The following is a 27,370-nucleotide window of genomic DNA, read 5'->3' on the forward strand; positions in this document are numbered from 1 at the left end:
AGCAAGGAGATGAGAGCATTTTTTTTTTTTTTCATCTAAAGGCAAAACTATCTGAATGTTACATTTAGTAATGTGCAGGGGTTTAGAAAAAAAAGCTATTTTTTTAATGTGTGGAATTTCAAGGATGATGAAAATGATCCGGCGACTATTAAATCACGTATGATTCTGAGAGCAATATGTCAAAATTCTCAGGAGGAGGCTTGCAGTATCGAGAATCAATTCAGTTTTAAATTTAGTTTACATTAAGTATTGCTTGAAATACCTGTATCTTTCTCTGCGTTGCAAAAAAAACTTCAAACCACGTGGGATGATTTAGAAAAACGGTTGGTTGTACGCTCTGACTGCTTCTGATTTGTTTTGGATGTGAATATTCATGTAAATAAAGGTTTCTATTTAAAGCTGGAGCCACATGGTCTGGGCAGTACACACCCACGCGATTATCTCCGTCCCGGGAGCCGCAGGTGCCGTTCTAGGCAGAGTGAGATCCCGCGCGCCAACGATGCTAGACGGTGGCCCCCCCCCTTGTCCCCTCACCGACCAGAGGGCGACGGCTTTTAGCTGGTAATTGGACTGAGACTAGATCCAGTCCGTGGAAAGCGAACAGTCCCTCTCCAGTAAGTATTCACCTTCCTTTGTCTCTACTGCTTCCTCCCCTACCTTCTGCAGACAGTGATGGTGGTGTTTGTTAAAGCTTTTACTGTGTGCCAGGCACTGTATCCGACCTGATCTACCTTGTTCATTCAATAGTATTCACTGAGCGCTTACTATGTGCAGAGCACTACTAAGCGCTTGGAATGAACAAGTCGGCAACAGATAGAGACAGTCCCTGCCGTCCCAGCGCTTAAAACAGTGCTTAGCCCATAAAAAGCGCTTGACGAGTGTCATAAGAAGAAGAGAAAGCATCTTCTAAGCACTGGGGTAGGTAGAAGTTAAGCAGGTTGGGGACAGTCTCTATCCCGGCTCCGCCACTTGTCAGCTGTGGGACTGTGGGCAAGTCACTTAACTTCTCTGGGCCTAAGTTCCCTCATCTGTAAAATGGGGATTAAGACGGTGAGCCTCACGTGGGACGACTTGATTACCCTGTATCTACCTCAGCGCTTAGAACAGTGCTCTGCACATAGTAAGCGCTTAACAAATACCAGCATTATTATCCCACACGGGGCTCACACTCTTAATCCCGGCTCTGCCACTTGGCAGCTGGGTGACTGTGGGCAGGTCACTTCTCTTCTCTGTGCCTCAGTTCCCTCATCTGTAAAATGGGGGTGAAGACTGTGCGCCTCAGGTGGGACCACCTCATTCCCCTGTATCTACCCCAGTGCTTGAAACAGTGCTCTGCACATAGTAAGCGCTTAACAAATACCAACATTATTATTAATCCCCATTTTACAGATGAAGGAACTGAGGAACGGAGAAGTTAAGTGACTTACCCGGGGTCCCTCGGCAGACGTGGCTGTTGCAGGGATTAGAACCCAGGTCCTTCCTCTATGAGAAGCAGCGTGGCTCAGTGGAAAGAGTACGGGTTTGGGAGTCAGAGGTCATGGGTTCGAATACCGGCTCTGCCACTTGTCATCCGTGTGACTGCGGGCAAGTCATTTAACTTCTCTGTGCCTCAGTTACCTCATCTGTAAAATGGGGATTAAAACTGTGAGCCCCACGTGGGACAACCTCATCACCCTGTATCTACCCCATCGCTTAGAACAGTGCGCTGCACGTAGTAAGCGCTTAACAAATACCAACATTATTATTATTATCCGCTAAGCCAAGCTGCTTCTCGTGAACGTGGCCCTCTTCCACTAGCCCCCTAGAAACAGCGTGCTTAAAAACAAACCAAACTACCAAAAAGTATGGGGAAACTCTTTACCAACAGCCCTCTGGTCTGAGTTGTACATTTATTTTCAAGACCATTGGAGAGGAAGATGATCAAGCTTCTGGCAGCCTCCTCCCTTACTTGGGTCGAGAGTTCTGTCCGGGGCCCTCCCCATGCTAAATGCTATCGAGGGAGGGATGGACCGGAAAAGTCTGGCTCAAGCGGGATGCTGTATTCCCGACATACACATCTGCCGTACACGGCTGGTTGCCCGATTCCAGATCCTTGCCTGGAAGAGGAGAGGTTTCACGATCCCCATTCTGCACTATCAACACGGACCCCTCCCTCGTCGGGATCCCGTGAAAGGAGACGGGGGCTCCTTGCCCTTACTGCCGTAGAAATTGTGCAGACCACCATGCGAAGGGGGAAATCAACATAGACGTTTACTCCAGAGGTTCTGTACAAATGTGATTTCATTAAAACCAAAAACGTACTACACTGCTTTCCTTTGCAGTCCTATTAAAAAAGGGAAAAAGGATCAATTCTGAAATGTATTATGTGGTCACAAGGTAACATTTAGAGGAATGATATCTGGGCATTTCCACACTTTATTAACAAAATGCTTCACAACTTCAAGGAATTTTTCCACTGGACTTTTTGTGAGTATTTATTTACATTACCGCTCTTGAAACCCGGCTCGTCACTGATCCGGAGCCGGGCCGGGGGTCTCCAATGTTTGCTTTTGGCGGAAACAGGACGAACGGGAACGGTCTGTCGAGAAGAGCAGGGCCTTCCGAGAGAACAACCACGCCGTTGACTTGCCCCGCGCCCCCTTCACCCCGGCTTCCCGCCTCCAGCTAGCAGGGGGAGAATGTTCCGTTTTTGAAACTCCGGTTTCCCGTGGCCCGATGACACCTTTCTTCCTTGACTCCACGTGAGGGTGATAGATGAGCGAGAACGTTTCCGAGCCGGATTTCACCGCGGTTCCAAGACTCCGGGGTAATTCCGTCCCCCCGGGAGGGGCTTCCCGCCTTAAATACTCTGCCGGAGACCGACCCCCGCTGCGTCTTGTGTCGGCTGCTTGAAGAGGATTAGTGGTGACTTCTCGAGTGAAAAGGCTGTCGTGCCGCAGGTGAGGTATAATTCAAAGCAAAAGCAGGGGCGTTGGCGGAGTCATGGAAGGAGTCCGACGTTCACTGTTTCCTCCCGACGGCGTGTGGGTTCCGGCTCCCTCCGCCGATCCAGTCCTTCAGGCTAGTGTTACGAGTCTCCCTGAAGTGAGACCTGTTTTTCTGTACAGAGTTTAGCCTTCCGCCCGGTGATCCTCTTGGGCTTACAGCCGGAGTTCCGCTCGTCGGGCACTAGCCTTCCCATCCTTCCCACAGCTGTCCCCTGTTGGATAAAATCGTTCGCTTTTAGGATTGGGATTATCGTGCTGTTCCTCTACTTCACGCCGACCCCCTTTGAGGCAGGAAAGCCAGGGACGGGGGTTGCTGTGCTAGTTACGGCAACCCCGGCTAAGGGCGGTTGGCGGGGGGAATCTCCTCTTCCTCTCAGAATGGCCGATCATTTGGGCTCAAGAATTTGGGGGGGGGGGGGGAGGGTCAGAGAGTCCCGTAATTCCAAGCCACCAGCTCTGCAGCCTCACTGAAGTTCAGAGCTTCCCTGCTCGGCTTTCCCAGGTGCGGAGAGAGGGGAGATTCCCCCCCACAAGACGCACAATCACAACTCGCAAATAGTCCGATCGCGAGAAGCAGCAGCCACCTGCGGTCATCTCGCCTTGGTCACGGGGCCATCGGGGCTGGGGCCTGCTGGGCTTTTTTACATTTATAGTTGCCATGGTCTTAAGATGGTCATACATTATGTTTCTCTCCCCCTTCACACACCCTTCCCCCTTATTCTTAGAGCGTGAGCCCCTTGCGGGGACAGGGCCCTGGCTAACTTGTTTTTTTTCCCCCGACACCTTGGAAAGTGGCTACCGCTCCCGTCCGAAAACTTGTGCTGGCCCACGGCGTGAGAGCGAATCTGAAGAGAGATCGAACCAGCTTCCCTCTCCTCACCCACCCCCGCCGTAGCTAATCGACAGAAAAGGGTCGGGAAAAACAACATCGGGGCTGCCGACAGTTGGCCGGACCGACTCCCCAACTCACAGTGATTTGGAAGAAGGTCTCTTTGCTTCCGGCCACTTCCGACGCTGAAACTGCCTAATTTGTCAAGTGGCAAAAGGAAAAGAGAAGTTAACGGTCACAGAGAAATGAAGGGGTCCGTTCCCGGAGGGTGCCGGCTGGGAGGGTGACTGGTGGAAGCTCCGGATTTGCTGAGGTGCGGAGAACGTGCTTCCTCGTTGCTCGCGCCCACGGCTGGCATAACACGGGTTGGGCAAGAGCAGGGTGGCTTTGCAAGCCCTTTAGGAGTAAAACTGCAAAAGTACTGTACCTGAACTGCTCGTAACTACCCCCATCCTTCAGCCCTACAAGGGGAGAAAAATGAATAAGATTTTTGTGACCGAAATGGCATCTGAAACTAAGCATTCCCTGAGCGGATAGATGCAAAGTTGAGGAAACATGATTTTCATCCAATAAGTAACCAAGAGATGGCCTCACTTCCTCTGGGGAGTAGGATGGGCAAGAAGCAGTGTGGCCTAGTGGATAGAGCACGGGCCTGGGAATCGAAGATCCTGGCTTCTAATCCCAGCTCTGCACTTGGCTGCTGTGTGACCTCGGGCAAGTTACTTCACTTCTGGGCCTCAGTTACCTCATCTGTAAAATGGGGATTGAGACTGTGAGCCCCATGGGGACGGGGACGGCGTCCAACCCGATCAGTTTGTATCCACCCCGGCACTTAGTACACTGCCTGGTACATAGCTAAGTGCTTAACAAATACTATTATTATTATTTTTATCACGTCACTACTCTGTGCCTCAGTTCTCTCATCAGTAAAATGGTGATTAAGAACTGAGCTCCACGTGGGACACGGACTGTGTCCAACCTGATAACTCCTATCTGTCCCAACGTTTAGTTAAGTGTCTGGTACATAGTGCTATTAAAATAACTTTTTTTAAAAAGCATGACACCCCTCTCCCTCCCCTCTGAGGATCAAGCTGGGCACTTCCTCAAGCAGGACCCAGCTAGTAGAAGACTAGATTTTTAATCTGAATCCAAGTGCCCAGGCTAGATCCTTGCCCTTGAACCCGGGTCAAGTTCACCAGCCTGCTTCAACCCAAACAGAAAACATCCAGGACTAGCATTAAGTTTAAATGAGCTAACAGACTGGGGAGGGGAAGGGGAGGAAGACTGACATTCCTATAAATAAGAAAAAAATTGTGGGTATGTACATTAAGTGCTGTGGGGCTGAGGGAGGGTAAATAAAAGGGGCAAATCCAAATTCTCAGTAAGTAACCCCTGCACAGCAGTCCGGCCTCAAGAAGCCCCAGAAGCAGCCTGGCCCGGTGGAAAGATTCCAGACCTGGAATATAGGGGACCTGGTTCTTATTCCCTGCTCCGCCACTTGCCTGCTGCGTGCCCCTGGCCGAGTCCCTTCACTTCTCTGGATCTCGGTCTCCTCGTCTTTAAAATGGGGTTTCGATAACCTGTCCTCCCTCTTAGATTGAGCTCCACGTGGGACAAGGACTGTGTCTGAACAGACTCACGTGTTTTTACCCCGGCACTTAGTACAGGACTTAGCACGCAGCAAGTACGGAACGGATGCCACTGTCATTATTATGATTAGACCCCGCTCATTTCCTTCTAAGGGAATTTGGTCTTACTAGAGGCGTGAAACCACCCACCTACCTTTCACCGTTCTGGGGAGTGGGGGAGGTTCGCTTACCCAGGTCCATGTTTCGAGTTCTGGGGTTGCACTGCTTATGCCCTTTGCAGCTTCTCAACTCCATGAGCTGTATGTGAAGTTGATTGAGAACGTCTCGATCCAGCGTGTTTACGGCATTGATCAGCTGTCGGAGGAGACGCGTGCTTAACCGAAGCCCCAGGCGGGCAGGCTTCGCGCAAACCCCTCTCCCAAGCCTCCGACTTTCGGGGTCTGAAACGTTTCCGCCCCCCCCTTCGTCTTAACTGGATTTCAGGCCCCCTGTGGATTCTAGAGTCCAGATTTTAGAGGCTTTGTGGTTGGAATGGATTCACGGACGAGGGGGCCCGCTCGGCTGTTACGGGGATACGTTAGGAACGATCCCTGGAGCCCGAGGTGCGCGTTACATAGGGAACCAAGCACCATTTGGTGTTGCTGCTGGAAGACGGGGCCCTAAACTCCTCTAGAATGTGAGCTCATTGTGGACAGGGAGTATGTGTGATATTGTGTCGTCCTCTCCCAAGCCAGCCAACCGTATTTACTGAGCGCTTACTGTGTGCAGAACACCGTACAAAGCACTTGGGAGAATACAACAGACACATCCGCTGCCCACGACGAGCTCCCAAATGCTAAGTGCAGTGCCCTGCACACACTAAGTGCTCGGTAAATGGTTTTACCCCTCCTAAAGCCCTCCCCAGGATGTGCTAATGCCAGCGCTCAACGTCTCGTATCGAAAGCTGACCTCTAGACCCCGCCAGCCGGCCAGAGTCCTAACTTGAAATAATAATGACAGTAATTACGACACTTACGTGCTTACTATGCGCCCGGCACTGTACTGTGGATACAAGTAAATCGGGTTGGACATTGCCCCCGTTCCATAAAGGGCTCCCAGTTTTAATCCCCATTTTACAGATCAAAGAGAAAAAGGAGAGAAAGTTAAGTGGGTTTCTCAGCACTGGATTAATCGGCGTGTCCCAGCGGGGGTAGCCCAGGCCTGGGAGTCGGAGGACCCGGGTTCTAATCCTGACTCTACCACTTGTCCGATCGGTGACCTCGGGGGAGTCACTTCACTTCTCTGGTTCGAATCCCGGCTCTGCCACTTGTCAGCTGTGTGACTGTGGGCAAGTCGCTTCACTTCTCTGTGCCTCAGTTCCCTCATCTGTAAACTGGGGATTAAGACCGTGAGCCTCATGTGGGACCACCTGATGACCCTGTATCTCCCCCAGTGCTTAGAACAGTGCTCTCTGCACATAGTAAGCGCTTAAAGCGCTTGCTTGAAGCAGCGTGGCTCAGTGGAAAGAGCATGGGCTTTGGAGTCAGAGGTCATGAGTTCGCATCCCAGCTCTGCCACTTGTCAGCTGTGTGACCGTGGGCAAGTCACTTAACTTCTCTGTGCCTCAGTTACCTCATCTGTAAAATGGGGATTAAGACTGTGAGCCCCACGTGGGACATCCTGATTCCCCTGTGTCTACCCCAGCGCTTAGAACAGTGCTCGGCACATAGTAAGCGCTTAACAAATACCAACATTATTAACAAATACCAACATTATTATTATTCTCTGTGCCTCGTATATATAATAGGTATTGAATTTCTGTTCTCCTTCAGGGACTGCGCCCCATCTGGTTGACTGGTTCCTACTCCAGCGCATAGAACGGTGCTTGGCACATAGTAAGCACTTAACAAATACCATTATTATTATTATTATTATTAAGCGCTCAATAAATACCACTGATTGGATTGATAGAGGATTCAAGTTAGAGGATGAAACGGCTGCCAGGTAAGAGGCGCCCTCTGGTGGCTGAGCAGGCGCCCTGCAACCACACGGTGACCTGAACGTGTAGGTGAAGCGGCTCTCTCATCTACTAATAATAATAATGTTGGTATTTGTTAAGCGCTTACCATGTGCAGAGCACTGTTCTAAGCGCTGGGATAGATACAGGGTCATCAGGTTGTCCCACGTGAGGCTCACAGTCTTAATCCCCATTTTACAGATGGGGGAACTGAGGCCCAGAGAAGTGACTTAATAAATAATAATAATGTTGGTATTTGTTAAGCGCTTACCATGTGCAGAGCACTGTTCTAAGCGCTGGGGGAGATACAGGGTCATCAGGATGTCCCACGTGAGGCTCACAGTTAATCCCCATTTTACAGATGAGGGAACTGAGGCCCAGAGAAGTGACTTAATAAATAATAATAATGTTGGTATTTGTTAAGCGCTTAGCATGTGCAGAGCACTGTTCTAAGCGCTGGGGGAGATACAGGGTCATCAGGTGGTCCCACGTGAGGCTCACAGTTAATCCCCATTTTCCAGATGAGGGAACTGAGGCCCAGAGAAGTGAAGTGACTTGCCCAAAGTCACACAGCTGCCAAGTGGCGTGGCCGGGATGCGAACCCATGACCTCTGACTCCCAAGCCCGGGCCCTTTCCACTGGGCCACGCTGCTTCTCCGTGTGACTTGCCCACAGTCACACAGCGGACAAGTGGCAGAGCCGGGATTCGGGATCTACTAGCCAAGCAGGGAATCTTTGAGCCCCACTGCTCCTTTCCAGCCCTCCTCCCTGAAAGCAGCCCGTGGACGGGGCATTCGTGTGTGTGTCTTCAGTTCAGCCAGCCCCAAAACCATCACAGCAGGACGGTAGGAAAATTGAATACGGAAGGAAATGGAAAACGGCTCTTTCCCTGGCCCCTCGTGAACCAGCAGCTTCCTGGTTAGGAGGAAGTTTTATCCATTCAGTCGGGCATTAATCGGTGCTTTACGAGGCTATCAATCCATCAAAAATATCGTGGGTGACCTTGGGCGAGTCACTTCTCTGGGCCTCAGTTACCTCACCTACGAGAAGTGTGAGCCCCGGGGGGGACGGCGACTGTGTCCAACCGGACGGAACTATAACTACCCCGGCGCTTGGCACACAGTGAGCACTCGCCAAGTACCAAGACTCTGCATCTCCGGTTTCCCGGCTGGATGTCCCCCCCGCGACGCGGCGCACGCCGGTACCTGATAGGGATCGGTGTTGAGGTCGAAATACTCCAGGAAGCCCGTCGCGAATTCGCAGAAGAGGAAGTTGTGCGTCTCGTTGATTGTCCTCATACACCAGTAGGTGTTGTTGTTGGCGCTGGTGCAGGCGCAGAAAGGACCAACTGCCGGGAAACAGATTCATTCAGTGGTATTTATCGAGCGCTTTCTGGGTGCAGAGCACTGTACTGAACACTCGGGAAAGTACAGTACAGCAGTAGAGCGCGCCAATCCCCGCCCATAACGAGTTCAAGGTCTAGAAGATGGAGACCGGCATGCCCCACCCCAAGGGGAGGGAGGGCTCCACATTCATTCATTCCTTCCTTCGTTCCTTCAGTCGTATTTTTTGAGCGCTCACTGTGTGCGGAGTACCGTACTAAGCGCTTGGGAGAGTACCACACAACGGTTAACGTTCTTGACGGGACAGGCCAGGGCCTTTGCCTCCAGCTCCTCCCCTCTCCCGGGAACGCAGGCCCGGGAGTCAGAGGTCCTGGTTTCTAATTCGCGGCTCCACGGCCCGCTGGAGGCTTTTCTGGGCCTCGGTTCCCTCATCCGTAAAATGGGGATTAAATACCAGTTTTCCCTCAATTAGATGGTTCGTTCATTCGTGTTTATTGAATGCTTAATGCATTCCCTCCCCACCCCGCCCGGAGCCCGAGCCTTACGTGTCCAGAGGGGAGCGGTCTGCCAGTGCTGGTTGTCGTGGGTGAAGCAGGTGAGGCCAGGCATGCTGCACGTGTCGTTGTTTTTGATCCTCTTGAGCAGTTTCCGCAGTTTCTTCTTCCGCTTCTGCTCCCTCAGCAGCCACCCGCGGTCCTTCTCCTGCACCGCCTTTCTGCTCACACCCCCCCCGAGAAAAAGCCCAGCAGCCGTACGGAGGCTCTTGAGACTTCTAGACTTGTGAGCCCCTTGCTGGGCAGGGATTGTCTCTATTTGTTGCCCCATTGGACTTTCCAAGGGCTTAGTACAGTGCCCCGCACACAGTAAGCGCTCAATAAATACCACTGGATAAATGAATTACTGAGTGCCCGCTGAGGGCAGCCCACTCTACCAGATTGCCCCACCCCCACCGCCCGCCTTCTTGAGCGTCATGGCTTAGTAGAAAGAGCCTGGGCTTGGGAGTCAGAGGTCGTGGGTTCTAATCCCGGCTCCACCACTTATCAGCTGTGTGACTTTGGGCAAGTCACTTCACTTCTCTATGCCTCAGTTCCCCCATCTATAAAATGGGGATTGAGTCTCTGAGCCCCACGTGGGAAAACCTGATTACCTTGTCTCTATCCCAGTGCTTAGAACAGTGCTTGGCACATAGTAAGCACTTAACAGATACCGTCATTATTATTATTATTATTTGATTCTATTTATTGCTCTTGATTCTATTTATTGCTATTGTTCTTGTCTGTCCCTCTCCCCCAGTTAGACTGTAAGCCCGTCAAAGGGCAGGGACTCTATCTGTTACCGATTTGTACATTCCAAGCGCTTAGTACAGTGCTCTGCACATAGTAAGCGCTCAATAAATACTATTGAATGAAGTGCTTACTATATGTCAAACACCCTTCTAAGCGCTGGGGTACGTTCAAGATAATCTGGTTGGACACATCCCTGTGGCTCTGCCACCTGTCTGTTGTGTGACCTTGGGTCAGTCACTTCACCTTTCTGGGCCTCAGTTACCACATTTGTAAAATGGAGATTAAGACTGTGAGCCCCATGTGGGACAGGGGCTGTGTCCGACTCATTCCATTCATTCAGTCGTATTTATTGAGCACTTATTGGGCGCATAGCAATGTACTAAGCGGTTGGGAGAGTGCACTACAACAATAAACGGACACATTCCCTGCCCACAATGAGGCTGAAGCAGCCTGACCTGGCTGAAGTAGCGTGGCCTAGTGAATAGAGCATATGGGCCTGGGAGTCAGAAGGACCTGGGTTCTAATCCTGGCCCCATCACTTGTCTGCTCTGTGACCTTGGGCAACTCGCTTCACTTCTCTAGGCCTCAGTTACCTCCTCTGTAAAATGGGGATTGAGACTGTGAGCCCCTACATGGGGTAGGGAATGTGTCCAACCCAATTTGCTTGTGTCCACCCCAGTGCTTAGTACAGTGCCTGTTGAGTAAGCGCTTAACAAACACCACAATTATTATTACTAGAGGGAGCTTAGAGTCTAGAGGGATTGACTTGATTTGCGGGTAGAGAAGCAGTGTGGCTCAGTGGAAAGAGCATGGGCTTGGGAGTCAGAGGTCATGGGTTCGAATCCCGACTCTGCCACTTGTCAGCTGTGTGACTGTGGGCAAGTCACTTCACTTCTCTGGGCCTCAGTTACCTCATCTGTAAAATGGGGATAAACTGTGAGCCTCATGTGGGACAACCTGATTACCCTGTATATCCCAGTGCTTAGAACAGTGCTCTGCACATGGTAAGCGCTTAACAAATACCAACATTATTGTATCCTCCCCAGCACTTAGTACAGTGCCTGGCATATAGTCAGCGCTTACTAAATACCACACATCATTATTATTATCATTATTTAGAACAGGAGAACAGAGGCATTAGAAATATTAAGTGATTTGCCCAAGGTCACACAGCCAGCAGTTGGCAGAGCCAATATTCGAACTCAGGTTCTATCACTCCCAGACCCATGCTCTTCCCACCGGGCCATGCTTCTTCCCTTTTGACGGAGAGTTGATTAAAGTGCCCCGTTCCTTGATAATAAGGGGTTTGCATTCTCATTTATGTTGAGAAGCAGCATGGCTTAGTGGAAACAGCATGAGCCTGGGAGTCAGAGCACCTGGGTTCTAATCCCAATTCCACCATTTACCTGCTCTGTGACCTTGGGCAAGTCACAACCTCTCAGTGCCTCAGTTCTGTCACGTGCAAAGTGGGAATTCAATGTCGGTTCTCCCTCCTACTTAGATTGAGAGCCCCATCTGAGACCTGATGATCTTGTATCTGCCCCAGCACTTAGTACAGCACCAACACAGACTGTATCCCACATAGGGCTAATGGTTCTAATCCCCATTTTACAGATGAGGTAACTGAAGAACCGAGAAGTGAAATGAATTGCGCGAGGTGGTGCAGCCGAAAAGTGGCTGAGCCGGGATTAGAACCCATGACCTTCTGACTCCCAGACCCGGGCTCTATCCACTAGGCCATGCTGCTTCTGTACGTTTATTCAGCCATTCGTGAGCCCCATGTGGGACAGGGACAATGTCCAACCTGCTTATCTTGTATCAACCCCAGATTTTGGGTGCACAGTGAGGAATAATAATAATAATGATGGTATTCATTAAGCGCTTACTATGTGCCAGGCACTGTCCTAAGCGCTGGGGTGGATGCTAGATGACGTAACTGCAGCACAGAGAAGTGAATTGACTTGCCTAAAGCCACACAGCAGACAAGTGGCAGACATGTGCATAACAAGCACCATTAAAAAAATAAAATAAAGTTGGCACACGCTTCCCTTGGGCGGACGTGGTGGAGGAGCCCGCTGGCACTTACTTGAAAGGATGCAAACCGCCGCCTCTGGACTTGCTGTGGTAACTGTAAGAGACGACCCAGAGTCAGCGGGTCACCCTTCCGGGGACCTCGGGGCGGGGGGGAATCCTCCTCCTCGGCCGGGGTCCGCCCGCCCCCGAAGGAAGCCGGCTTCCCGGCGGGAGGGAGAGGGGCAACCCCCGTTGTCACAGGGGGCAACGGGGGCCAGAAGCCCAAGGGAACGGGGAGCCGGAGAAGGCGTGAGGAAGGCGACGGTGGGCTCGTCTTCTCCCCCTGGCCTTTCCATCGGGATCACTTCCCAGGGGTTCCCCGGGTTGAGATCATCTCGATTGCCAGCGTCTCCTGGGATGAACGGTTTCCAGACCATGCCCCATTATAAAAGAGGATGGCAGAGCGGGATTTCTCAGGACAGACAGGCTTTTCGAAACTCATTCATCCACCGTCGTTACCGAGCGCTTCTTGCGTGCGGAGCACTGTACTGAAACGCTTGGGAGAGTATAATAGAGTTGGTAGACACATTCCCTGCCCACAACGAGTTTACAGTCTGGGGGCCAGGAACGTGGGGATGAGGGGGCTTGTAGTCGGAGAAGGCCTCTAGGCCACCCCCACAAACCTTGCCTGGATGTGACCAGTATGACACCTCCCCAACCCCCCCGTACTCCTATTTTTCCCCTCCACCATTTGGAACGTGATAGAGGGGGGCCGTATGGGACAAGGGCTGTGGCTGACCTGATTAATTTACATCTATCCCAGTGCTTAGTACAGTGCTTGGCACACAGTAAGCGCTTAACAAACACCCCCAGTACGAGAGAGAACGTGAGGGAGAAGGAGGGGAGGGAGGACGGGGGAAGGAGGGAGAAAATATCCCAGCATCTCTAGGCATGTAGTTTCCTGTCGGGATCTACTCGGGCGTCTCCTCGGCCAGGGAGGTTATTCATCAGAGACAGCGGAAAATCTGCCCAGATGCTCCTTCCTGGTGGGGAGAAGGGAGTGGCTACCGTGTCCCGAGGCCCTCAGTGTACCCGACCCAGGCCCGTTGCCGGTGTTGACCCTTTGCTCCCCTGGGAATTCCGCATTTCCACACCAGGCTTTCTCCAGGTTGGCACCCTGCCCCACCTCCAAGGCCTCGCCCCTTGGAGAGCGTCTGTACAGCCAGCGGCGGGCGGGAGGTCACTACTCACCCAAGGTGGCAGATCCCGGCGGGACACGCTAGTGCCTCGCTTCTCTGGACCCTCTCGGACCCTAAGCCAGGCCTGGAGCCACCTCCTGGGAAACGCCTTCTACTCGCGAGGACTGGGAAGGTGGCCGGAAGGATCCAGGCCCAGCTCCCGCCCCCGCCTCGAATCGTGGGCCAATGCGCGCCTGCCCGCTCGGGCCCCGGGGGCCGCGGCCTCACCCTCCGGGCCAGGTGGCCTGGCTCTCCCCCGGGGTGTTAGCTGGCAATCTCTTCCGGCGGGGCCTAGCGGAGTCTGGGCGGCGGGGAGGGGTCCGTATCCCGTCCCGCCGACTCCCGTCCGTTACCTGGTTTTGTTGCAGCCGCAGTCCTCTGGCCGCCGCTTTTTCAGATGGCCCCGGACTTCTCTGAGGTTCTTGATCTTGTTTTGCAGGGTTTCGATCTAGCGGGAGAGGAGAGGCTGGGGTGGGGGTCAGCCCGGCCGGCTCCTCGTCTCCCTCGTTACGAGGGTCTCGGTCGGCCATCTTTATTGAGCACTTACCGCGTGCAGAGCACTGTAGCGCTTGGGGGAGTATAACGGAACACTATAGCAGACACGTTCCCCGCCCCCATGAGTTTACAATCTAGAGGGGTCGGCCTGAACCCGGTGCTAGTCTCTGTTCTCCAAGGGCTCCCAGAGAGCCCGCCTTCAAACCCTTCCTACAGAGTCACCTCCTCCAAGAGGCCTTCTTTGATGAGGACTCCCCTCATCCCCACGTTCCTGGCCCTCTAGTCTGTAAACTGTCTGTGGGCAGGGAACAAGTCTACCAACTCTGTTACGCTGTACCCTCCCAAGCGCTTAGTACAGTGCTCCGCACACAGTAGGTGCTCAATAATAATGATGATAATAATCATGGGATTTGTTAAGCGCTTACTGTGTGCCAGGAACTATACTAAGCACTGGGGTAGATACGAGATAATTGGGTTGGACACAGTCCCTGTCCCACACAGGGTTCACAGTCTTAATCCCCATTTTCCAGATGAGGGATCTGCGGCCCAGAGAAGTGACTTGCCCAAGGTCACACAGCGGATAAGTGGCGGACCCGGGATCAGAACCCAGGACCATCTGACTCCCAGGCCCCTGCTCTGTCCGCTTGGCCACGCTGCTTCTCACTGATGGATCGCCTGCATCCCGGCAGCTGTAATGGCATCCGTGTTCATCCCTTCCTTTAATCCGGGAATTGCTTAATTGGTTTTTCTTTCACTTATTCATTCATTCAATCAGATTTATTGAGTGCTTACTGTGTGCAGAGCACTAAGCACTATACTAAGCGCTTGGGAGAGTAGAAGCAGCATGGCGTAGTGGATCTGAGCATGGGCTTGGGAGTCAGAAGGTCAGGGGTTCCCATCCCAGCTCCGCCACTTGTCTGTTGTGTGACCTTGGGAAAGTCACTTCACTTCTCCGGGCTTCAGTCACTTCATCTGTAAAATGGGGATTGAGACATGTGGGACAGGGATTGGGTCCAGCCTGATTTGCCTGTATCTACCCCAGCGCTTAGTACAGTGCCTGGCACATAGTATATATGTATGTAGTTTATATGTTATTATTCTATTTTCTTAATGATGTGTAAATAGCTATAATTTTATTCATTTATATTGATGCTATTGATGCCTGTCTACTTGTTTTGTTTTGTTGTCTGTCTCCCCGCTTCTAGACTGTGAGCTTGTTGTAGGGTAGGGATTGGGTATGTTGCCGAATTGCATAGGGATTGTCTCTATGTTGCCGAATTGCACTTTCCAAGAGCCTAGTACAGTGCTCCGCACACAGGAAGCGCTCAAAAACAATTGAATGAATGAACCTAGTAAGGGCTTAACAAATATCATCATTATTATTATTACAACACAACAATAGACACATTCCCTGCCCACAACAAGCTTACAGTCTAGAGAAGGGGAGACGAGACATTAGCATAAAAAACAAATCGGGGCCTCTGCTCTTGTCCCGTTAACCACTGTACCTGGGGGAATCGCCGTCCTCTGTCTCGGCCGGTTTTTGGGGGACGCTCGGTCGGGGCCGGAGCCGGGGCCGCATCCCCACTTCCGTCTTCCGTTCCCAAGGACCAGGTCCGGGGCCTCGGCTCAGCCGCCGTGACTGGGGGCGAGCTCTCCCCGACCGCGCCGGAGGAGGGGCCGAGGTCGAGGGCGGGAAGACTCACCTCGTGGTCGATGTGCAGTTTGTGGTCCTTCCAGGCCTGCAGGGACTTGTACAGGTTGGTGTCGCAGCGGACGGTGTCGTTCTCCAGGATGAAGCATCTGCCCGAGGGGGGAGCGAAGGGGCCGGCCTGACTCCGGGGGCGGAAGGGAAGGCCCGCCCGGACCCCCCAAGACGCCCCGTCCTCCGAGGCCCGCCCAGTGGAAGGCCGATTAGGGGTGGGTGTCGCCACCAGAGGAACGGGGAACGGCGGCTAACGGGCTCCACCCCGGACGCCTCCTTCGCCCCAACCGGGGCAGCTTTTATCTCGGACTCGGGGTAGCCCCTTTTTCTGACCCGGGGACTCAGTGGTATTTATTGAGTACCCTGGGTGGAGCACAATACGGCGAGGGGCTTGGCCCGGGGGCGGCCCCCGCTGGGAGAGGGTGAGGCCGGGGATTGTGGCGGGCAGCATCCCCTCAGACTCACCGGTGGGTGACTTTGATGAGGTTGGGCGCTGGGTACTCCATGAGGCCCCCAGTGCCGCTGGATTCCCCGTCGTCCTTCTCCTCCTCGTCCTCCGCCGCCCCCGGGGCTTCCCCGGCTTCGGACCGACGCCCGTGGCCGAGGTCCTCCTTGAGGCGGGCGGGCCGGCGGCCCGCCTCCGGGCCCGGGCCGTAGCCCCGTCCGGCCAGCGCGACGGACACGGAGCGGACCGAGCGGTTTTGCGGGTAGCCGGCCTTGTATTCTGCAGCGGGGAGAGAGCGGGGAGGCTGGCCGTCGGGAATCGTTCCCGAGCAGCACGGCGGGATGGATAGAGCCCGGGCTTGGGAGTAAGAAGGTCACGGGTTCTGATCCCGGCTCCGCCGCTCGTCCGCTGTGTGGCCGTGGGCAGGTCACTACACTAGGCCACAGTTTCCTCATCTGCAAAATGGGGGTTAAGACCGCAAGCCCCATGCAGGGCAGGGACCGTGTCCAACCCGATTTGCTTGTCTCCACCCCAGCGCTTAGTACTGTGTCCGACACCTAGTAAGGGCTTAACAAATACAACAGTTACGTGGCTCAGTGGCAAGAGCCCGGGCTTGGGAGTCAGAGGTCATAGGTTCGAATCCCGGCTCTGCCACCTCTCAGCTGTGTGACTTTGGGTAAGTCACTTAACTTCTCTGTGCCTCAGTTACCTCATCTGTAAAATTAAGACTGTGAGCCTCTTGTGGGACAACCCGATTACCCTGTATCTACCCCAGAGCTTAGAACAGTGCTCTGCACAGAGTCAGTGCTTAACAAATACTAACATTATTATCATTATTATTATCAGCTTCCCCCTGGGCCCAGGACCGCATTTGTAGCTCTGCCACTTGTCTGTTGTGTGACCTTGGGCAAGTCACTTCACTTCTCTGTGCCTCAGTTACCTCATCTGTAAAATGGAGATCAAAACTGGGTGGCCCACGAGGGACATGGACCGCATCCAACCCGATTTGTGACCTTGGGCCAGTCACCTTCTGTGTGCCTCGGTTTCTTCATCCTTAAAAATGGGAATTTAATATCTGTTCTCCTTCCCTCTCAGACTTTAAGCCTCACGTATGACAGGGACTGTGTCTGACCTGATTGATGTGAATCTACCCCAGGGCTTAGATTAGTGCTTTTTTTCTTTTTTAATGTGTTTATCAAGCGCTGTGTGCCAGGCACTGTATTACGTACATAGTAAATGCTTAAGAAAATGCCATTTAAAAAAAAATCAGTCAGTGGCATTTACGGAGAGCTGACAGTTTCATTTATTGAGAGTACAGTACTAAGCGCCTGGGAGAGGACACAGAGTTGGTAGACGTATTCCCTACCCACAAGGAGCTTCCAATCTAGTCACCAAGGAACATCATCACGGTTGGTATTTAGACTGTGAGCCCCAGGTGAGACGGGGGCCGCAGCCGATCCGAATGCCTTGCGTCTCCCCCACTGCCTAGCACAGTGCTCAGCGTGTCGCAAGCGCTGCACAGATGCCCCTATTTTTACTCGATCCTTAGATCGCTCTGTGACTTAGTCCCTCAGCACTGCTTGCTGAGTCACCACAGCCTCTATCCTGAAGCCCTCCCAAGTCAGATCGCGTTACTCTTTTAAGTGGATTTTCCCAGTTTTTGAGCATTCGAAACCTTAATCGAGTCACAGGATGTCATATTATTTAAAGCTTATGTACCGTGCCACATATTTAAATGGAGCGGGGCTGTGTGATTCAATCCTGGAACCGATAATTTTATTCACCTAAAAAAAAATGAATTTAGTAGTTCCTAATCAGCTTGCGAGGAAATATAATAGGGGGAAATCAATTTACAGTCTCCGTTTGAAGCTCGGGCCCGATCATTATAAAGGAAGACTAATCTGCTAAATAATTAAGAGTCGGCGTTTCTGGAGTGAGACGCAAGACAGTGCAGATGGATAATAATTTGTAGCTGCCTTTTGCCACTTTAATCTATAATTAGGGCCCATATTTCAAATGTGCAGATTTGTCTGACTCGGGTTTCTAGAAGCTGGGGAGATGGAGTGTGTGGCAGCAGGCCTGTGGCTTCTGAGACTGTGCAGGGGACAGACCTTTTGAATCCAACTTTGGGGGAGGGGGTTTGTTTCGTTTCGTATCGTGCGTGTTAAGCGCGTACTATGGGCCGGGCACTGTACTGAGTGCCACGATAGATACGAGGCACAGTCCCTGTCCCACACAGGGTTCACAGTCTTAATCCCCATATTTACAGATGAGGAAACTGTCAGAAGTCAAGTGGCTTTTCCCAGGTCTCGCAGCAGGCAAATGGCGAAGCCGGGATTAGAACGCAGGTCCTCCTGCCTTCCTATGCCCGTGCTCTATCTACCCAAGTTGATTTTCTTGTCGCTTTGGAGTGCCCAAAGTGGGGCAGTGGGATTGGGGAGAGGAACGAGAAGCGGCGTGGCTCAGTGGAAAGAGCACGGGCTTGGGAGCCAGAGGTCATGGGTTTGAATCCCGGCTCGGCCACTTGTCAGCTGTGTGACTGTGGGCAAGTCACTTCACTTCTCTGTGCCTCAGTTACCTCATCTGGAAAATGGGGATTAAGACCGTGAGCCCCACGTGGGACAACCTGATTCCCCTGGGTCTACCCCAGCGCTTAGAACAGTGCTCTGCACATAGTAAGCGCTTAACAAATACCAACAGTATTAATGATAAATAAGGCATGAAGCATATCCAGGAGAGGTAGTGTCCGGCGCATAGTAAGCGCTTAACAAATGCCACAATTATTATTATTATTCGAGGGAGCTTACAGTCTAGAGGGATAGACTTGATTGCTTCTTTCCACCCTAGCACTTAGTACAGTGCCTGGCACATAGTAAGCGCTTAACAAATACCATTATTATTATTATTATTATTATTTTTAAGCCAGGTCCGCCTGACTCCCGGTCCCGGGCTCTAACCACTCAGCCCCGCTGCTTCTCCGGGCACACCGATGCCTGACTAGGCCAGGCTGGGAGGGCACCGACCTGGAGTGGGACCCCCAGGCTACTGGTTGGGCTGTGCCAGACAGAGCTAACCACCCCCTCCGAGGCCCTGCTCTGCCCGCTGCCTGGGGGCAGGGAAGAGAAGCAGCGGGAAAAGCAGCATGGCTTAGTGGAAAAAGGACGGGGTTGGGAGTCAGAAGACGTGGGTTCTAATTTCGGCTCCGCCACGTCTGCTGTGCCTCGGTTACCTCATCTGTAAAATGAGAATTAAGTCTGTGAGCCCCACATGGGCCAACCTGATGACCTTGTATCTACCTCAGCGCTTAGAATATTATTATTATTATTATTTTTAAGACAGACAAGGGCCAAGGAGACGGGAGAGGGCCGAGGGGACCCAAGCCCCGAGAGGCAGGAGGAGGGGTAGCGGGCACTTACTCTTCTTGTTAAAGAGCTTTTTCCGGCGGCCGGGGGCGCCGAGCTGGTCCTCGTGCTCCTCGCAGTCGCAGTCCTCACTCTGGCGGCCGGAGTACTTGGGCACGAGGTTGGACAGCCTCTGGCCGCTCCGCCCGGGGGCCCTCGGGCTCAACGGCCCTTTGCATTTGTGCAGTTTGAGCTTCCCGGAGGGGTCTTCCACACACTGCCACTTCTGCGAGAGATGGATTATTAGACAGAGGGACAGGGAGTGAGAAAATGAGAAGGGGGGGGGGGTAGGGAGAGAAAGTGGGGAGAAAGAGAGCGAGAGAGAGCGCACCAGCATTCTCCTCTCCATCCTCCATCTTGTTCCAATCCAGAAAAAGCCTTGTCAGGAGCTGGAATGAACTTTATGTCCCCTGTAAGCTCGTTGCGGGCAGGGAATGTGTCTATTTATTGCTCTACTGGCCTCTTCCAAGTTCTTAGTACAGTGTTCTGCACACAGTAAGCGTTCAATAAATATGATTGACTGACTGCTTCTCACAGGGAGACGTGGGGCACGGCCTAATGTATGGAACATGGGCCTGGGGTCAGAAGGACCAGCTCCGCCACTTGTCTGCCATGTGATCTGAGGCAAGTCACTTCACTTCCCTGTGCCTCAGTTACCTCATCCGTAAAAAGGGGTACCGCTGCTGGCTGAGGTGGGCTGATGCTTGCCAGGACCGGGTTTTAGAGGGGGGAGCAGGAAATCGGGGAGGGGCTTACAACAGGATCTGGCCCTAGGACAGACGGAGAGTGCCGGGTGCCCAGTGGCAGAGTGACTTCGCCCCAACTTTAAAGTACTTTTCTGGGAAAGGGGAAACCGAGGAAATCAACACCACTTGGGAAGGGATCCCAGCCTCCGGACGCTGGGAGAGTCACTGTGAGCCCTGTGGGCCCCGGGCAGCGAAGCTCCAAACTCAGCAGCTGGAAGTCAAGTTGGCGTGGGTGGCATTAATCCCCCATAGGCCCGGCTCCCTGCCCTCCTCACCTGCCCCAACTGCTCACAGGCCGTCTGATACTCGGCTCGCCGGCACAGGTCTTTCACCCGCTGGTATTTTGGCAAGAAGTTCTCTTCCTGAGCCTCCACCTTCTCATTTTCCCTCTTGTGGAGCAGCTTTCTGAGGGGTGGTGGGAGGGGGTGGGGAGGAGAGAGAGAGAGAGAAAACGGGGAGAAATCTAAAATCAATCAATTGTGTCTCCTGGGCAACTACCGCATAGGTGGGTTTGAAGGCTCTGTACTGACTCCACCCTCCACCCACTTTACTGATCGGCTCTCTTCACCTGCTTTTGGAAAGAGCCCAGGCTTGGGAGTCAGAGGTAGTGAGTTCTAATTCCAGCTCCACCACTTATCAGCTGTGTGACTTTGGACAAGTTACTTAACTTCTCTGCGCCTCAGTTACCTCATCTGTAAAATGGGGATTAAGACAACCTGATTACCTTGTATCTACCCCAGTGCTTAGAACAGTGCTTGGCACATAGTAAGGACTTAAATACCATTATTATTATTACTAGAACAAGTGATACATTCCCTGTCTGCAAGGACCTTATGATCAAATGGGAGATGGATTTATAAATACTTGGAATATTTAAAATAGTCAAATATACAAAAGAATTAATAGAGATAAATGCTGAGGCTATGTAGAAGTAGGTACACAAAGTGCACACGCAAATCCATGAAGCATTCCATATTTTTATTTATTTTGTTAATGATGTGAATATATCTATGATTCTATTTATCTTGATGGCATTGACACATGTCTACTTGTTTCGTTGTCGGTCTCCCCCATTTAGACTGTGAGCCCGTTGTTGCGCAGGGATTGTCTCTATCTGTTGCCGAATTGTACTTTCCAAGAGCTTAGTACGGTGCTCTGCACGTACTAAACGCTCAATAAATATGATTGAATGAATGTTTTCTAAGTGTCTAGCATAGTGCACTGCTCCCAGGGGGTGCTCCAAAAAAAACAACTGTACTCAGCAAAAACAACTCCTACTATGTCAGTGACTGTACGAAGATTTGCGGGAGCACGCCAGAGTTAGATGACACGAAGCTTTAGTTTCTGATCCTCCTGGACTTCAGTGGAACGAATACAGGATGAGGAGTTCCGAAATCCGGGTTCTAGTCCTGGCTCCGCCCCTTGCCTGCTGCGCGACTGTGAGCAAGTCACTTAAGTTCTCTGTGCCTCCGTTTCCTCACCCTTAAAATGGGGATACGATACCTCTTCTCCCTCCCCGTTAGACTGTGAACCTCGTGTGGAACGGGGACTGGGTACCGTATGATTAATTTGTCTCTACCTCCAGATTCATCACAGCGATCCACACTGTAGAAGGCGCTTAATGAATTCAATGATTATGATATCATAAAGGATAGGGGAAATTCTGGGAAATAGGTGAGTGGGCCAAGGGTCCACTCTCTCCACCTCGCTCTTCCCCCACTGCCAAAGGGGCTCTCTGGGAGTTACCCTCTTCCAGGCTGGAAGAGAAGGGAATAGGGGAAGGGGAGATGGAGCTCCAATCAGTCCTCCATCCATCCACCTATCCCGCTATCCATCCATCCCCAGCGCCATCCATCCCATCTCTTCCACCCCACCGTCCTCCATCTATCCCTCTCCAGCCCTTAGCTCTGATCCAAGCCAAACAGGCAGAGCGTGGGCGGGGAGTGGGAAGGGACCGATTTTTGCGGGAGCATGTTCGGCTGCAACGTGAGAAGGAGCCAATCTTCGGGAGGTGCCCACACCCAAGAGGCATGTAAAAGGAGCGTTTCGTAATTGTGGCAACACGTGTAGTAGCTGGATGGATTCACTCTGAGCTGGAGTCACGGTTAGGTGTTCTCCAGGATAATGCAGAAGAAATAAAGCCCAGCCCAGTGAGGTATGTGTGGGAAACTTCAAGTACCGTCTGCACATGGACAGTGCCTCTGGGGCACCTACGTTCCTCTAAAGAGGAACATTAAAGAAAACGGCTCCCCTTCCAAACTGAGCCGGGAAAAGTGGTGCTTACAGCTCAACATTCGCAGCGGGAAGAAAAAAACCCTTCTAATTCCCATAAGCAGCATCCTGTAGACCGTGTGGCCTAGTGGAAAGAGCACAGGCCTGGGAGACACACATCTGGAACCTAATCCAGCTCTGCCACTTACCTGTGGTGTGAACTTGGACAGGTCTCTAATTCTATTTATTTCGATGCCATTGACGCCTGTCTACGTGTTTTGTTTTCTGTCTTCCCCTTCTAGACTGTGAGCCCGTTGTTGGGTAGGGATTGTCTCTATCTGTTGCCGAATCGAACTTTCCAAGTACTCAGTACAGTGCTCTGCACACAGTAAGTGCTCAATAAATACGACTGAATGAATGAAGTCACTTCACTTCTCTGGGCCTCGGTTTCCTCAGCTGTAAAATGGGGATTCAATCCTTGTTCTCCCTCCCGCTTAGATTGTGAGCGGGACGGGGACTGTGCCTGATCTGATTGCCTTGTTTCTACTGCAGTGCTTAGCACAGTATTAGCGCGTCTGAGTGGAGGACTCATCCGTACCTGATGCGTCACTGCTTTCTAAATCTTCCACCTTGCGTCTTCTACTGGAGGTGAAGAGACGCCTGCTTTGTCTCTTCCCTTTCCGGGAAGGCTTTGCAATCTCACCTGGGACCCGGGAGCGGGAAAGTGGGAAGTGTGCTGGAAAAGGAGCTGAGTGCTTGAAGGCACGTCTTACCTTCGGCCTGGAATGCCCTCCCTCCTCCAGTCTGCCAAACTAGTACACTTCCCCCCTTCAAAGCCCCATTGAGAGCTCACCTCCTCCAGGAGGCCTTCCCGGACAAAGCCCCCCACTTTTCCTCTGCTCCTCCCCTCCTCCCCATTGCCCGCACTCACTTCCTATGCTCTATCCCCCTCCCAGCCCCACAGCACTTGTGGGTATATATGTACATATTTATAATTCTATTTATTTTATTAATGATGCATATATATGTCTATAATTCTATTTATTTATAGTGATGCTAGTGATGCCTATTTACTTGTTTTGATTTCTGTCTCCCCTCTTCTAGACTGTGAGCCTGTTGTGGGCAAGGATCGTCTCTGTTGCCGAATCGTTCTTTCCAAGTGCTCTGCACACAGTTAAGTGCTCAATAAATACGACTGAATGAAAAGCGCTTGAGGGGGGCCTGAGATCGCCAGCCACCCGAACGACGCTCTGACCGCAAAAGGCCGTAAGCTTGTCTCTCGACCGAAAGCTCGTCTCTAGGCCGTAAGCTTGTCGTGGGCGGGGAATGTGTCTATTTACCGTTATATTATACTCTCCCAACCACTTAGTACAGTGCCTTTGCACACAGTAAGCGCTCAATAAATACCACCGAATGAAAAGGCCGGGAGAGGGACTGGGGTTAAAGTAGCCGCGACCAAGGTCTCCCTCTCACCCTCTCTCCACCAGGAACGAATCTCTCCAGATCTTCATCTTCTTCTTCAAGTGGAACCTGAAAAAAAACCCGGCTCAGTCTCTCCAGCACCCACCGCGGAAACCAAAAGCCCCATTGGAAACCGGGGTGGGAGGAGCACGGGCGTTCAGTACAGAGGAAGGGCTCAGCAAATACTATCGACCGACGGATGGCCGGCAGGCCCTTCGGTGCCCTGAGAGTGACGGGGCTCGGCAGGGGCTGGATCGGAGCCCAGAGGCGAGCGGGCAGCGATGAGCCGGGGTCTCTGTGACCCTTTACGCCGGGTGGAGAATGGTGATTTCCGAGTCTCCGCTCTTGCTCAAGGAGGCTTGGGGGCGTTCTTCATTCCTCTGCGTGCCGCTCTTCCCTGACTCCTGGTTCTTTCTCTCCTTCCCTCGGGACCATTGGGAGGTGAGGACTGGGTTAGCAGGAGCCCCGATGCTTTCCCCCTCCAAGATGGCAGGCGGCTAGAGGCCCGAGGAGGGAGTGGAAGCAGCCGCCGGGCAGGCGGAGTGGGTTGGCAGCGGGATCCCGCAGGTCCATTTTCCCTCCCAACCTTGGATTTCGCTGTTCTGCCTGCGGCAGTGAAAACCTCCACCAGAGGTCACTTGGCCACCACGCGCCCAACGCGGGGGATGCTGGACTAATAACCTACTGACCCCTTCCAGAAAAAAAGATTAATTTAAATCCTTACCAAGGGGAAATCCATAAAGCAATTAGAAACAAACCCTGATAGTAGATAAACTGGTATTGTTTTTTCCAGTTACACCAGGGTGGTTCCTGTAGCAGATAATTCTCTCTCTCCCTCTCTCTCACCCCCCCTCCCCCTTAATTTCTTTTAAGCAATCAGTGGCATTAACTGAGCACTTCTGGGGTGTAGAGCACTGTGCTAAGCCCTTGGAAGAGTACAGCACAATAGAGTCGGTAGACCTGATCACCCTCCCCATCTCCCCACGTTAATGGTGCTTACTGTGTGCAGAGCACTGCATTAAGCACTTGGGAGAGTAGAATGATTAATAATGTTGGTATCTGTTAAGCGCTTACTATGTGCAGAGCACTGTTCTAAGCGCTGGGGTAGATAAAGGGTAATCAGGTCGTCCCACGTGAGGCTCACAGTTAATCCCCATTTTCCAGATGAGGTAACTGAGGCACAGAGAAGTTAAGTGACTTGCCCACAGTCACACAGCTGACAAGTGGCAGAGCCGGGATGATTGTACACTGTAAGCTTGTTGTGGGCAGGGAATGTGTCTGTTTGAGAAGCAGCGTGGCTTAGTTGGAAGAGCCCGGGCTTGGGAGACAGAAGACGTGCGTTATAATCCCTGCTCCACCCCTTGTCTGCTGTGTGACCTTGGGCAAGCCACTTAACTTCTCTGTGCCTCAGTTACCTCATCTGTATAATGGGGATTAACACTGTGAGTCCCACATGGGACAAACTGATTACCTTGTATCTACCCCAGCGTTTAGAACAGCGCATAGTAAGCGCTTAACAAATACCATAATTACTATTAGTATTGTTGTATTGTACTTTCCCAACCACTTAGTACAATGCTCTGCACACAGTAAGCGCTCAATAAATACAACCGAATGAATGAGTAATGTTGGTTGACGTCCCTGCTCTCAGAGCGTCCCGTCTAGTGGGGAGGTAGAGAAGCAGCGTGGCTCAGTGGAAAGAGCCCGGGCTTGGGAATCAAAAGTAATGGGTTCGAATCCCAGCTCCGCCACTTGTCAGCTGTGTGACTGTGGGCGAGTCACTTCACTTCTCTGTGCCTCAGAGAAGCAGCGTGGCGCAGTGGAAACAGCACGGGCTTTGGAGTCAGGGCTCATGAGTTCGAATTCCAGCTCTGCCACTTGTCAGCTGTGTGACTGTGGGCAAGTCACTTAACTTCTCTGTGCCTCAGTTCCCTCATCTGTAAAATGGGGATTAAGACTGTGAGCCCCACGTGGGACAACCTGATTCCCCTGTGTTTACCCCAGTGCTTAGAACAGTGCTCCGCACATAGTAAGCGCTTAACAAATACCAACATTATTATTATTATTATTATTACCTCATCTGTAAAATGGGGATTAACTGTGAGCCTCACGTGGGACAACCTGATTACCCTGTATCTACCCCAGCGCTTAGAACAGTGCTCCGCACATAGTAAGCACTTAACAAATACCAACACTATTATTATTATTATTAGAGAAGCAGCAGGGTGTAGTGTATAGAGCGTGGGCCTGGGAGTCAGAAGGTCACGGGTTCTAATCCAGGCTCTTCCAGTTGTCTGCTTGGGCAAGTCATTTGACTTCTCTGTACCTCAGACCCCTTGCCTGTAAAATGGGGATTGAGGCTGTGAGCCCCATGTGGGACAGGGACTTTGTCCAATCCGATTTGCTTGTATCCGCCCCAGCACTTAGTACAGTGCCTGGCGTAAAGAGCTTAACAAATGCCATAATTATTATTCTTATTAGCTTGTAAGCTCCTTGTGGGCAGAAATTACATTTAATAACTCTTTGGAATTTTCCCAAGCATTTTTCAATGGTATTTGTTAAGTGTTTAACATGTACCAGGCATTGTACTAAGCACTGGGTAGATACAAAATAATCAGGTTGGACACAGTCCCTGTCCCATATAGAGCTCGCAGTCTTAATCTCCATTTTACATACAGGTGAGGGAACCGAGGAACAGAGAAGTGAAGTGACTTGCCTGAAGTCACCCAACAGACAAGTAGCAGAGCCTGGGTTTTAACTCGCAGACCGGGTCTCTTTCCATTAGGCCACACTGCTTCTCATTTAGTACAGTGCTCAGTACAAAGTAAGTACTCAATAAATCCCACTGCTCTATGGAGGGAGGGTGTTCCCATTGCCCGATGGAGGGAGGGTGTCTCTCACCTGTTCACGGGCCTCTCCGTGTCCAGGAGCTTGAGAATGGATTTTCCGTCCATGTCAGCAGGGATGTCCAGCCCAGCGATGTCCAAGATGGTGGGTGCGAGGTCGATGTTCAGCACGATGTGGGGATTCCTGAAAGGGAGGGGAGAGGGGTCATCACGAACCAACGGTTCCCGGGTCCGACGCTGTTCCCTATCTGTGGAATTTCTGACTTCAGAACTGGCCACTGGACCCAGCCGGGCATCCCCTCTGTTCTCGCCCGCCGTTCGCTGTCTGTTTCTCTCTGCCGCTCTGGGGCTTTCATGGAAGTACCCACTGCCAAAGAGAGGAAGCGTAATTTCCGTGGAGGGAAAATATGGGTGAGGGGTGGTGAGGAGAGGACGCTGATTCCCAGCCCTGACCAGATCTAACAACCATAAATCATGACCTGCCCAAAGTCACCCAGCTGACAAGTGGCGGAGGCAGGATTAGAGCCCACGTCCTCTGATTCCCAAGCCCGTGCTCTTTCCACTAAGCAACGCTGCTTAACAAATGCCAAAATCATCATTATTTTCATTATTATTATCTCCGCCATCCCAGTGCCTGCCACGGGCAGTGCTCCTGCCTCAGGTGTAATGGCCATAGTCGAGACCCGGGTCTAACTGAAAGGGCAAATTCTAGCCTTCATCAAGAGGCGCCCAGCCGGAGTCCCTCCCCCGCTGACGAACGGAGTCCTCACCCTCTCCCG

At 52.0% G+C, this 27,370-nt stretch overlaps 1 protein-coding gene across 6 annotated transcripts in view; it reads right to left on the bottom strand.

Annotated features, from left to right (window-relative positions):
* Nucleotides 1-2,227: 2,227 nt before the first annotated feature.
* Nucleotides 2,228-27,370, bottom strand: part of LOC114813761 (extracellular sulfatase Sulf-2-like) — a 66,444-nt gene continuing 41,301 nt past the window's right edge. For all 6 annotated transcript variants that reach the window (XM_029070615.1, XM_029070618.2, XM_029070617.1 and 3 more), the window contains 14 exons: nucleotides 26,647-26,775; nucleotides 23,758-23,814; nucleotides 20,349-20,478; nucleotides 19,343-19,553; nucleotides 15,947-16,205; nucleotides 15,483-15,579; nucleotides 13,635-13,729; nucleotides 12,117-12,158; nucleotides 9,290-9,459; nucleotides 8,607-8,749; nucleotides 5,636-5,759; nucleotides 4,244-4,277; nucleotides 3,958-4,011; nucleotides 2,228-3,199 (listed from right to left, as the gene is read on the bottom strand). In XM_029070615.1, coding sequence (XP_028926448.1) covers nucleotides 3,169-3,199; nucleotides 3,958-4,011; nucleotides 4,244-4,277; nucleotides 5,636-5,759; nucleotides 8,607-8,749; nucleotides 9,290-9,459; nucleotides 12,117-12,158; nucleotides 13,635-13,729; nucleotides 15,483-15,579; nucleotides 15,947-16,205; nucleotides 19,343-19,553; nucleotides 20,349-20,478; nucleotides 23,758-23,814; nucleotides 26,647-26,775 — 1,576 coding nt within the window. In that variant the 3' untranslated portion in view covers nucleotides 2,228-3,168. The remainder of the gene's footprint in view (nucleotides 3,200-3,957; nucleotides 4,012-4,243; nucleotides 4,278-5,635; nucleotides 5,760-8,606; nucleotides 8,750-9,289; nucleotides 9,460-12,116; nucleotides 12,159-13,634; nucleotides 13,730-15,482; nucleotides 15,580-15,946; nucleotides 16,206-19,342; nucleotides 19,554-20,348; nucleotides 20,479-23,757; nucleotides 23,815-26,646; nucleotides 26,776-27,370) is intronic.

The sequence above is a fragment of the Ornithorhynchus anatinus genome, chromosome 8 (assembly GCF_004115215.2).
Source record: "Ornithorhynchus anatinus isolate Pmale09 chromosome 8, mOrnAna1.pri.v4, whole genome shotgun sequence".
In the NCBI taxonomy this organism is placed as follows: Eukaryota; Metazoa; Chordata; class Mammalia; order Monotremata; family Ornithorhynchidae; genus Ornithorhynchus; species Ornithorhynchus anatinus.